This window comes from Molothrus aeneus, chromosome 3 (assembly GCF_037042795.1).
Source record: "Molothrus aeneus isolate 106 chromosome 3, BPBGC_Maene_1.0, whole genome shotgun sequence".
Classification (NCBI taxonomy): domain Eukaryota; kingdom Metazoa; phylum Chordata; class Aves; order Passeriformes; family Icteridae; genus Molothrus; species Molothrus aeneus.
Window position 1 is genome coordinate 6,774,008 of NC_089648.1, and position 12,528 is coordinate 6,786,535.

Sequence of the window (12,528 nt, forward strand, 5' to 3'; positions counted from 1 at the left end):
TTTAATGGAACAATAAAATAAGAGCAACTATAAAACAACCATATATCTAGTCTGAAACTGGGAAACAAATGCCTTTTAGGCACTAGGTTAATGAGAAGTACCTGTGTCTTCATTGGGTTTTGTGTTGACACAAAGAGTTCCATCTCACCATCTTCTCCCTTTGGCACAGCCAAAGTACAGTGAGTTTCAAGGTAGAAATGCTCCTGACCACCAAGGTACATCTCTCCTAGAAAATTGAAATGAATGCCCCACAGAAAGGGCATCCCTGGTGTTATAAGATGTCACCCATCACATGTTGTCTTCAATCTACTGCCTGCTGTACATGTGTTAAGTGATAACCCTTTGCTCTGCCCAGCACTGGATATCTCTAGCTCTAAAATTGACACTTCAGGTTCAATGTTTAAAAAACAACAAAAAATAAGAACAAAACAACAAAACACAATAAAATTTCAATACATGCTTCCTTTCCACTTTCTATAAAACTTAATTATAAAACACAAGTGGCTGGCATTTCAAAAATAAAAGTCTGTACACCATGCCATTGATCCAGCATCTCTGGAGATGCAGCACTTGGTGCCTTTCAAGACTGCCTCAATAACACCACTGAGATAAGAATAAAAATAAATCAGGTGTAGTCTAGCTGAGTAGATAAAACACAAGGTTACAGACTTTGAAACAGGAGAACAAAGATAGAAACCCGAAATGCCTCAAGATGATTTAACTGGGAATCAGTTCTCTATCACTGCACGAGGCTCTTTCCCAGGGCATTTTACCTGGCAGTGCTGAGGGTACAATTTCCACTCATGCTACTCACAATTAAATGCCAGAAATAACCTCCTTTCTCAGCCATGGCCCTGATCTGTTCATTGTGGCCCCTTTGCCTAAGATACAGCCATACATCAGATTAAAGGAAATTGGCTGTCTATAAGATTTAGACCAGACTATGTCTGGACAGGGAAAAATTTCAGAAAAGAAAAAAAACAGTTTGTAGAATATTTGCTCAAGGAAAATGTGTGCTTTCATTGAAAAAAGTGTGTTTTCTGGGGGCACAGCTGGCAGCATCCAGGTCTGTTTGAAACAAAAAAATTGTGTATATCAGTCTGAAACTTTATATGAAATTAATTTAGTCCTGCAAGCCTTACTCTAATGTCATAGGGGAAAAAAAAGGAGGCTGACTTCTTTTGTCACAAACTATACTATTTTAAAAGAATTATTAATGCTTATTCTCACCCTCCAAAATGTGATCAGATTCTTCAAATCCTTTCTTCACATCTCCCTTATTAATCCTCTTTATATCCTTAAAGAAAGATTTTTTCTCAATCGCTTCCTAGGAAACAGAAAGACACAGTGACATTTTTGTCTAAGTGGAATGAAATCAAACCTTCCTCTAACTGAAGAAGAAATATCCAAGATAAAAAGCACAAGAACTTATCAGACACTTTCTATGGTAGTAGCCAAGGACTTGCCTAAAAGCAATAGAAAATAACTTTTGGCAACAAAACAATTTCACAACCAACACCACCATAATTGGACAATCTTAAGGTAGTCCTTGTAACTTGTTTTACATTGTGGACCCAGAACCTCAAGGCCTGTAACCACCAGAGCTATAACTTACAACTTATATTAACTCCTGTCTGTAGCCCATAGGGTGAGAGAAAGGGCGGAAAAAATTTAAAAAAAAAAAGAGAAATAAAAAGAGAAAGAGAAAATGAAACCTCTCAGATAAGAAGTGCAGAAGTAGCTCACTTCTGAGCTAATATAGAGGGAAGTATATAAGGGAAGTTTAACAAAGGCATTTTTCTTTTGCCAAAACTGAAGCTTTCCATCATGAAAACAACCCCCACCAAATATCAAGTAACAAACACCAAAAAAACCAGCAGCACGTTTTTTGGCTCCACTCTCATGTTCCCTGGGTGAATGAACAACTAGAAGCCTCAGAAAAGGCAAAGGTCTCACACGTTGTTTGTTAATCCACAAATCACCCAAACAACCCAAAATCTCTGTCCTCGGATGACAGTACCAATGTCGGCACGAGACAGTGCACAGACTCTATTTACATGAATACAATTTCACATAAAATTTATTACAAAATACATGGTATGAAATACTGACTATTAAAAGCATTTCATTAGAATCCTGTGTTTCTAATTTTGCCACTAAAAATGGCTTCATACATTTTGCTTTCTCATTTCTAGAAATGAATGCTGTGTAGGTATTGTCATTTGCTTTTACTGTCTCATAAGGAGACCTTGTCAACAAATTTTCTAGTTAAAAGAGCATGAAATGATCATGCTTTGTTGATATTAATTCCTTCAGCTTTGAGAAAAGCCACTTAAAGACTGTGGCCATACAGTTCACAGCAGGGAGTGAACTCCCAAAAATTAATTTAATTAGCTTAGAAACTAACAAGTGGTCTGCAGAAATCTCAGAGAAGCAGTGCAGTGACAGAGCTAGAAAAGATATTTTCACACCTTATTATTGCTTGCTATAAATGAGAGAATGAAGAGGGAATGGATATCAATGAAGCCAGCAGGGTCAGACCAGAGAATATTGAAATCAAGCTTCTGTGGGTAAGAATGTAACTCACAGTAACCTTGTTTATTTAAACAATTTTCTGTTGAGCACAATATTATCTCTCCAAACTTGATTTATTTGTTTCAGCTTTAAATAGCACAGAAAAAGTTAATACACTCTAAATCAGCAGGGCACCAAAGATGCACCTTCTTTATATTTAAATACACAAATTATTCCTTCTATCAGTGTCCTGTTGCACCCACAAACACAAACCAAATGTGAGGCTCAGTAACCACAGTTTCTGTGAGAACAGAACTGGACAGCAGAGGGTCCCAAGCCAACTGCAGATGCAGAACTGAGCCATCTTACCTGAATTGTGACAATAGGTTCAAGTTCTTCATACTTAATCTTCACAGCTTTGGCTGCTCTCCTGGAATGCTCCTGTGTGTCTGCCAGGACTGCACCAATGATATGGCCCACACAGGTGACCTACAGGCAAGATTGGGGACCCGCCATCACTTGGGGTGTGTGTTTGCAGTGAAAAGAGACTCATGATAATTCTCTTTTATCTATTCCTTTTATGCAGTTTGTTCAGACCAGTCTATTAAAAATCAGCACCCAGGGAAAATAATCACAAGCAAATTTGGAGTGAGTGAGCCTGTCCCAGGGGGCTGCAGCCTAGAGAAGAACTGTGGAGATAACAGAGGAGAGGGGCACTGGGCAAAGGGACTTGGGCCTTATTGCATTTGGCACTAAGATTTCTATTGACCCCAGTGCAGGTAGAATTAACTCTGTATAAGGTAGAGGACTTGAGTGGACAGTATGAGAAATGTTCTATCCTGAGCAGCATGGTTGAAAAGGGCTGGTTTTAGCTACATACCACATCCTTAGCAAAGACAGTCTCATCATTAGCAATGCCAGTGACATTACTGCCAGGAACATCCTTGGCAGAGACAAAACACACAAACCCAGGAACACTCTGAGCTTCAGATGCATCTACAGAACTAAGGAAAGAAGGAGAGATAGTGTTATTTCTCATTTTTTCTTTGTGTAAGCAATTATGAGATTCCAATACAAATTCAGGCCCGATTTCCTCGAGTTTGGCTATGCCATGTGAATATATCATGTGAGACTGTGACAGCATAACATATGAGACTAAAATAATTTGGGATCTATTTGAAAATGTTAATCCTGACTGTGAGACTGATCAGCACCCTGGTTTTTTGGACTATGTCATACATCTTTTCCCCAAGACATATCTGAACTTGATCCAGTTGCCACACATACTAAAGATTCTTTGATAACAAGTTGGTGTTAGTGGTGCTGTGCCTCCACTAGCTGCCATGACTCTTGCCATGAAGGCAAGAATATGGATAATTTTAGTGCTGACACGTATCATTTGCCATGGGTGAGTCAGGGAGAAATTGTTGAGGATCAATCATAAGGAAGCTTCAGGGTTTTTAAGAGGATGCAAAAGAAGTGATGCTCAAAAAGACAAAAACCTTCATGAAAGGCTTTTTTTGGTAATCAGCAAAAGAAGTATCTAACCAAAATGCTTGTCTGCTTCAATCATATATAGATTTAAAACTCAGTGACAAAATAACTTAAAAAGGGCAATATAATTTAATTTTTACATGGGGAACTTCGTAAAAATATATTACAAAAGACTTTCAGGATCCTTTTGCAATATTCTGTACATTGGTTTCACAGAGAAACAGCTGTGAATAAAAGTGCTGTGGCTTGGATTTTGCTGCCTGAATGATTTATTGCCTACTGTAAATTACTGCAATTTTTTCAGCAACTTGTTTAGATTCCTAAAACTTTGATATAAACTGTGCCTGAAAGCAGCTGTTAATGCACCCCAGTGAGCCAAAGACTTTTAAAAAAAAGACATTAAATGTATGAATGAACTTTCCCACATGAACCCTTAGACAGCAGGAACTCAAAGTGCTATTTTTCTTTGGAAAGTTCTCTTTCCTGTGTTTCTGCAGCAGTAGCTCACATACAACCCCCTAACACCTTCCCTTAGTTGTAAATGCAGAGACAGCTGGAGTCTGATTTACACTTGGTGATCAAAATCTGACTAGGATGAAGTGGAAGTTTCCAGAGTCAATATTTTGACTGCCAAAACCATAGGTTGATACTTTTGTCCCCTGATTAAATATTCTCCTACTTCCTCTGCAGAATGCTACAGGTTCCCAGCCTGATATATGTGTACACAACATAAATGCAAGAGAATGTGTACAGCAACTTCTAGAAAACACTGCATGTTGTGGTCACAAGCATGGATGGGATGCCTTCTCTATCTCCCCATCTGCCCTGGTGGCAGTAACACCACTTAAGTGTCTGCATTGCACATGGCAACACCTAAAAATTACCTGTGATGAACAGAGCAGTTTCTTTCATAACCTGGGAGCCAATTACTACATCTGTGCATGCCCGACCACCATGCTGCCCATGCCACAATGGGAAAGCTCTGCACAGGAAGCCTAACTAGGCAGGAAGTGTTGTCTAAGGAATGAACAGCACATGGAAAGGCTGGTGAGGGTGACATGAGCCAGTGGAACACAAAGTGCCCCACATCAAAGCAGCTGAGGGCAGATGAGAGCCTGCAGAACCACCACATAAACAAAATTAGGGTTTGTGGGGGCAGCCAGTCCTGCAATATGACAGCATTAAAATCCATATGAGAATGTGGATGGCATTACCTGCCAGGATTGCTCTTTAGGAATTGGTTATTCACTATTGTTATAAATTAGGTACCAGTCATCCCTGGATGGACAAGATGTTTTCTGAGACAGCTGCACTTCCAAATACTGTCCACCTTGCTATGGCCAAGCACAAACAGGGCTACACCTCACAGCTGAAGCCAATTCACAAATGACTTTTGTGCAGAGGGCTTGATCTGAGCCAGTGCAGGCAAGCACCATGCAAGGCAAAATCCAGTGCCCACAGCTGACTCACCAGCAGGAGAGCTGGTAGAATTGCATCTTACAACCTCATTTTTCAGGCAGAGAGAAGGAGAATCTTTAAGCTGCATGCTCCAGTTAGTGATTAAAATGACATCCCAACCTCTGTGGTGCTCTCCTACCCTGCTCCTTTTTAATCCTGCATGCCTGAGCATAAGAGATGGGAAATGCAAAAAGTTTGGCTTAGGCTGAGGGCTTTTGTGCTTCAGCAAAGCCCAAAGTTTGGTGCTGGTTCCCTCACATTCCCACTGACAGCTTGCAAGGCAGCTGTCACACACACACAGAGCTCGCCTCCATGTAACAATTTGCAAAGAACTGGAGTTCCCACCTAAGCAAAACCTTTCCCTCACCCACACCCTGACAGATTGATGTTTTCCAAGCCACCAGGAACAGGATGCTTCCAACATTTGGAAGGGAGAAGCAGCACTTACAGGATCTTAGCGTGGGCCTTGGTGCTGGTGACCAGCGTCAGGTACAGCTCGTTCTCCAGGTGAGGGATGTCATCACAATACACAGCTTCTCCACTGGCTTGTTTGGCTGCTGAAAAGTGCACCAGAGGCCTGCCCACCATATCTTCCACTGCCTGCCCCTTGGGCACTTCCTGGAGTAAAACACGTGGCTGACTACTGCTGGCTTGGGAGGAAGGGGATGGAAGCGTTGATGGGAGAGCAAAGAGCACTGTGGGACATTCTAGTGAATGGGGAATGGGATGGGGGCTCAGTCCTGTGTGAAAGGAAGGTAAACAAGGTGCCACAAGGTGTAGCTAGACAGAGGGGAGCTGGGAATGAAGTGAAAGTAGTTTGGGTTTTGAAATTGCTGTGGAAGGGAAGGGTTTGATTTCACATCTTGCGTAAGAAAGTTCAAGTTCTGAAACTGGACTCTACTCTCAAAGCTGAAGAGAATGGGTCACTAACAGAGAAATAAGAAAGAAGATACATGAGTGTGAAGCCTGAGAGATGCCAAGAAAGGCAGGCTATAACTGGGGAAAACAGAAGGGGAATTTCAGTTTGGATATAGAGCAGGGTAGAGGAAGAAAAGCAATTTTTATAAATCCCTCAGCAACAAAGAAAGCTTGAGCTCTCTTGGGCAATAATAGGAAAGAATAGTATCCAAAAATGAGGAAAGGATTGAGACCCAAATACAAGCTACATGCATGGCATTATCAAAGTTTATGTGATGACCATACTTAGGGAGACAAGAAGATAAGAAGCACAGTTTGAGCTACAGAAAAACCTGCATTTATGTCATGCTGACACTGCTACTTACTTGGGAAAGCTGCTACTTACTTGGAAGAGCTGGGCATTTGCAATGGGATCTTTGTGAAACAACTCTGTAGCACTGATGTAGTTTGAAGGGACAGGCTCACACATAGTTTTCTGCCAGAGACATATTAAAAAAATCACCTTCCCTTCCAACTCCTTTCTCACATTCCCTGGTAGCTCAGGATATTTTCCATTCTCCATCTCCCACCCAAGGTAATCCATAATCTATGGAGTTAAAGGTGAACGAGCTCAGGCTCTGTGCCAAGAACAACCACAGAGCCACAAGACCACTTGTAATGCAGCAAATGGAAGAAGCCCAGGAATCATCCTGTGAACCACAGAGCTACACCCTTCCACCTCAAGGGGAGAGTGCCATGAGGAAGCAAATGGGAAGATGCACAAGTCACTGTTACACAAGCAGTAGGGCAGCTCTGGCAGCTATTGCAGCATGGATTTTGTTATCAGGCGGGACTCTGCTCAAATCTGAACTCTCCCCACGCCTTCCCCACCAAGGCAGTACAAAGAGGTTCTCCTTCCCCAAATCTGCCTTGCCAAGGAGCACTCACAGTGCCACTCTTGCTCAGTTTCTGAAGGACTGTCAGGTAGAACTTGAAGAAGAAGCTGAGGGTGAGGGTGCGTCGGAAATCCACCATGCCCCCAGGAGCGGAAGGAGACAGATCCATCTCAGCCGACAGCAGGCGACAGGCATCCTGCAGCAGCTTCTCATTCCAGTCTCTGCAAGGGAACAGAGGGGACACACAGACCTTGTTCAGACCTAAATTCACCAGGCCAGACTAACTCATCTGACACAGAATATGCTGAAGTGGAAGGGGCCCATCAGGATCATGGAGTCCAGCTCCTGGCCTTGCACAGAACAGCCCAAGGGTCACACCGTGTGCCTGAGATTGTTGTCCAAATGCTTCTTCAACTCTGTCAGGCTTGGTGCTGTGACCACTGTCCTGGGGAGCCTGCTCCAGTGCCCAACCACCCTCTAGGTGAAGAAACTTTTCCCCTGATATCCAACCTAAACATGCCCTGACACAGCTTTGTGCTGTTGCCATGAGCTGTCAAGCAACAGCCATCAGTTCTATCTGTTCATAGCACATGTGTGTGCTTTGCTGTCATCTTGGGCTCATGCTACCCTCCCTAAACATATGGCAAAGCTATTGCATGATAAAAACCCTGATTTTTTTCCATCCAATTTGAAATGAACCCAGTTTTGTAGGTCATGAAGACATCTAGCTGCTGTCCACTTCAACTGATGAGTGAATTTGGAAAGAAAATGTCTCTCTGAATGAGAGAATGGCATGGATCTTTGAGGGTAAGGCATACTGGAGGAAGCAAGGCATTACACAAAACACACTGCTGCAGAAGCATAACTATACTTCTTCCCCTTTCTTTTTTGATCTACTTTTAGAGAGCATTTAGGATGTTTTAGATATTTAAACTGCTCCTGCAAAAATTCACACTGTTCCACGAGACAATCTTTATCACAGGAAAAATTCCTACCTGCCAGTGAGCTCCTTGCAAGTTTTTAGTGCCAGGACAGTGGTAGGAGCCATTCCTCCATAGCTTAGTTTTATCTCCTCCACTCTGCTTGTGCCACCTTGGAACAGGACTCTCAACCCACAGGTCACAATAGCAATGTCATCCTCACGACGGGAAGCCTGCTTGAAAGCTGAGAAGTATTCACCCTGAAAAACAGGAAAATATTTCTTTATCCTCTACCTTGGCATACTTTGGAGTGTAAATGTGGACAAGCTGTTTACCTATCTGTATGTGCATGAGCTATTCCAGGCAACAGTATCTGGTTGATTCATTGTGCAGGGCCAAGCAGGACATGTTTGATCAGGCAGCACTGTTTATTTTCACATAATTCAGTGATTAATTCTAATGTATCAGTTCAGTGGTTGTTACCAAGCCTAGGACTGTGGGGAGAAACAAGCTTTGACAGAGATCTGCTCGTGCCTGTCACATTTTTCCAAGACAGATTGTTTGTGCATAAACAAAATTACAGTTTCTCAACAAGTTTTTCTTCCTCCCAGGCTGCTAAGCTGGAAGTCTAATCAGTAAAACCCATATCCTAAACCCCTTCCCTTTAGAAGTCTTTGAAATCTGCAAGAGCTGAAATCAGTAATCACAAATGTCTCTCAGTTCTAGAGTAGACCAGAATAATTCAGTATTAATAATTCAGTCTATTCAGTAGACCAGAATAATGAATAAAAGAAAATTTAATCTGCTACAGGGAATAGAATTCTCAGTTACCATCCTGGTCTCCACAGAGCGAGGAAATTCTTGTAAATGCACCAGCAACTGCAGTGCCCAAAACTCAGCAGCTCCCTCATAAAGAGTGGCTGTAAATATGAGATTAACACTTTACCAGGATGCACCATGCAATGGTGACACCCTGGAGTCACAGCATGGTCAGTCCTCTCAGTACCTGCCTGTACTGCAGGTGAGGACAAATTGCTGTTCAGGCACCCTGCCGGCTAAGAGAGGAATCAGATCTGATGTCTTTGCACTGCCCTTCTGGAGAGCTTCCTGACAAATTTCTTCTCTCCAAGTGACTCCACACAGCACAGCAGTCTGCTTCATTAATTACCTCTAATCTGATGTGGACAGCAATTCTTTTATTATCAGACAGAACAATTTCTCTCCTCTTGACAATGACAACAGTTTCACAAGAGGCCCCTTTTGTGCATCAAGCACTTGTTACTGGAGATATAACTGAAGGGTGTGCTTCATTTCCTGAATCCAAATAATTACTCAGCAGCCAGCAGATAATAGCAGAGGAGCATCAATAGCATCCTTCCAGTGAGGACATTCTGCCACTCTGCTTGTTAGAACAATTAGCTTTCAAAGAGGAGAAAAAGCAGCCTCCTCTCTTACTGCATAATCACGAGATTTCCAATAACATGATTGCAAAAAGAGGGCAATATTGCCTTCTCTCCTCACAGGACACCTTAATTTTCTTCATTCAGAGTCCTGTGGGAGGAAAGGCACTCATCACCTTTCCTCACTTGAAGTGTAGGTAAGTGAACCATCACATCACATATGTCTGCCTGGGTCCCTTGGCAAACAACAGAGCATGTTAATTCTTTCTGTTGTTTGGCCAGTCTTCCCTTTGGTGTGACAAGTTACATGAATGCAAGGCATAACATCAGTTTCAAACAAAAATAAACCAAAAAACTCTTTCTAGCTGTGTGCTGCAACAGCCCTGCTTTCATTCATGAGGAAATCACAGTTGTAGAAAACTGTGCCTGCTGCATGCCAGCACCTTCAGACATGCCCTGAAGAACCTCAGCCTCCTTCTTTGTGAGCAAAGATCAGCCAAGAAACCATGCAGTTGAGAGTTAAAAAGTCATTTTAGTTTTTCAGATCACTAAGCTCTAGAGGGCTGAAGCCACTGCCCCTGCTTGTAAACATTTGTTTGTTTAGTGAAATTGCCATGAGACTGCCATATGGATGGAGGAATACAGTGCTTTCCATTGGCAACCTCAAACACGTTTGTCATTTTGGCAAAAAGTGATGCTTTTATCAAAAGACCAAAGAGGGATTGCCCAGAAATAGATGGAAAAACCACCATAAATAAAATAATTTTGTTCCTTTAGTAGTTAAATAGAAAAAATTGAGAGGATAGACAAGGGATTTACTTGTTCTCTCCCATAATACAATGGCACTTCAAGTAAATCAGTGTTTTCCATTTATAAAGACAATGCATCACCATACTGCAAGTCCTTGCATCTTATGACTAGGAGCCACAAGCCCTAAGAAGGTAAACACCTTCACAAGCACAAAATTACAGTCTGATGTTCTCAGCCCTAAAGGAAAAAGCAGAGTTTTACTTCTTAGACACTGAATCAGTTGTGGTTTATACTGCTACAGCCTCATAGGAAGCCTACATAGCCAAAATGCCCTAATAGCCAGTCCTTGTGGTTGACATCTTGCAAGAATGCAGAAACTGAACTTCCCTTTTATCCATACTGACTCTTCCCCATTTCATTTCCCATATAAGCTCACACAAATTAAGCAGGAATCTTTGGCACATTAACTTCAGTCTGCATCAGAAGTTGCTAAAACCTTTTCTGTTCTGCTTTTCAAGCAGAACTTCTGCCTCTGGGAACATAATTTTGACACTTCTCATCATTATCAAATGCACTCAAAAAGCTTCAGATAATAAAGTGAAATTACTCTTCCTTGCACTAGAAAAATTCTTGAGCTTACCATACTTTATCACAGAGCCCTGCTTCCTCTTGCTTGTGAAGAAAAGTGTGCTGCTGAATTTTCTCCAAATAATTCTCTTGTTTCCTGGTCCACTTGGGACTACACAAGCATTTGGGAGTGGAAAAAGATGCCTAACTTTGAAAACAACACTAAAATAACAGCATTCTAGCTCCACAGACAATGAAGTTTTTTCTGACAAACTTACCTTTTTGCTGTAGGGTATTTCAACAGAGAGAAGTATTTCTTCAGGCTTAACTATTGTCTTCCTGTAGCCAGTGAAAAACTTCTCATCCATGGTGACAGTCCTTTTGCCCTCTGTAGAGCAAAGGGACATCAGTGGTGAAAAAATGAAGAATGACAGTACTATGTGTGGAAAAGCCTTCAAATCACACAAATCACTCTTGATATCTGATTTCATTTTTCCACTCTCTTTCACCAAATCAGGAAAATTTCTCTCAGATTTGTTTTGGTATTTACGGAATCTATAACAGCTTCTGCCTACATATTAAGTTTTCTTTGTACATGAACTGATAAAAACAGATCTCCTTCTTTATCTAATTAAAGCTTAGCCTTCAGGTGAGCCAGTTTCCAATACTAATTAAATCCCCCTCTTTGTCCTTTCCCTAGCCTGCACACAAACCCAGTCACCTGACTGGGCAGTCCACTTACTTCAAGGATACAATTTAAAAAAAAATTCCTAAGAACAAATAAAAACTGAAATACTTGGCTATCTTCTTAGGAAAAAAAACCCAAAAACAACCCAAGTTTCAGTCTTTATCTGAATAAACCAGAAGGATTAAAGTATGATAGTGGCAGAATCTATTTAATGCCTATTATTTTTCATTAGTACACATCTTCAACCAGCTCTTCACAAGGATGTGTCTGTAAATATATACACAGTACCAGAGATTCCATCTGGCACAGAAGTTCAAAATTCTTTAGGAAGCCAACCTTAGGTCTAGCTTTAGCACTTTAGCCTCAAAAAGTGTGAAAACACAGAGAATTCAGACCAATAATGTTAATTTCCACTTTCAAGTTGTGGCCTGACCTATTGACCCATGGCAGAGGGCTGCTGACTGTCCCAGTCCCCTCAGTGCCACAGGAAAATGTAACTGACTTACCTTTTGATATCAAAGTCAGTTTGCTTCCACTTGCCATTAACACAGGATTTAAGTCAGAAATTGGGCTTGCTGTCATTATATTCCCACCAATAGCCTAGAGTGAAAATAATGCATCAGATAACTATTCAAAATCTAAGCATTTTTTGGTCTTTAATTAATTGGGAAAACCTAAGCTCCACAAAATCAGATGCTGTCTCAGACAATATTAACATTTGCCTGAAACAGATTTAGAACAGTGTTTTGGTAATGCATCAAGACTACCTCATGCTTAAACCTCATATGAATTTTGGCATGGTTGTGCAATCACTGTATCTGCTATTAAGGGAGGATCCATGAAACTAAAAAGGGCATTTTCAGTAACAGTCAGGACCCAAGCATTTTGGCTGCAAAACAAATGCATGGCACAGTGTCTTGTGGAACAAAAGTTCTTGTTTGGTA

General features: G+C 41.4%; 1 protein-coding gene across 1 annotated transcript in view; it reads right to left on the bottom strand.

Moving 5' to 3' along the window:
• Positions 1-12,528, bottom strand: part of XDH (xanthine dehydrogenase) — a 48,723-nt gene that overhangs the window by 14,739 nt on the left and 21,456 nt on the right. Inside the window, exons 13-22 of the mRNA XM_066547770.1 lie at positions 12,091-12,184; positions 11,175-11,284; positions 8,255-8,439; positions 7,312-7,480; positions 6,770-6,859; positions 5,915-6,084; positions 3,395-3,518; positions 2,884-3,003; positions 1,231-1,327; positions 102-226 (exon numbers count right to left, since the gene is read on the bottom strand). Of these exons, the coding sequence (XP_066403867.1) occupies positions 102-226; positions 1,231-1,327; positions 2,884-3,003; positions 3,395-3,518; positions 5,915-6,084; positions 6,770-6,859; positions 7,312-7,480; positions 8,255-8,439; positions 11,175-11,284; positions 12,091-12,184 (1,284 nt within the window). The remainder of the gene's footprint in view (positions 1-101; positions 227-1,230; positions 1,328-2,883; positions 3,004-3,394; positions 3,519-5,914; positions 6,085-6,769; positions 6,860-7,311; positions 7,481-8,254; positions 8,440-11,174; positions 11,285-12,090; positions 12,185-12,528) is intronic.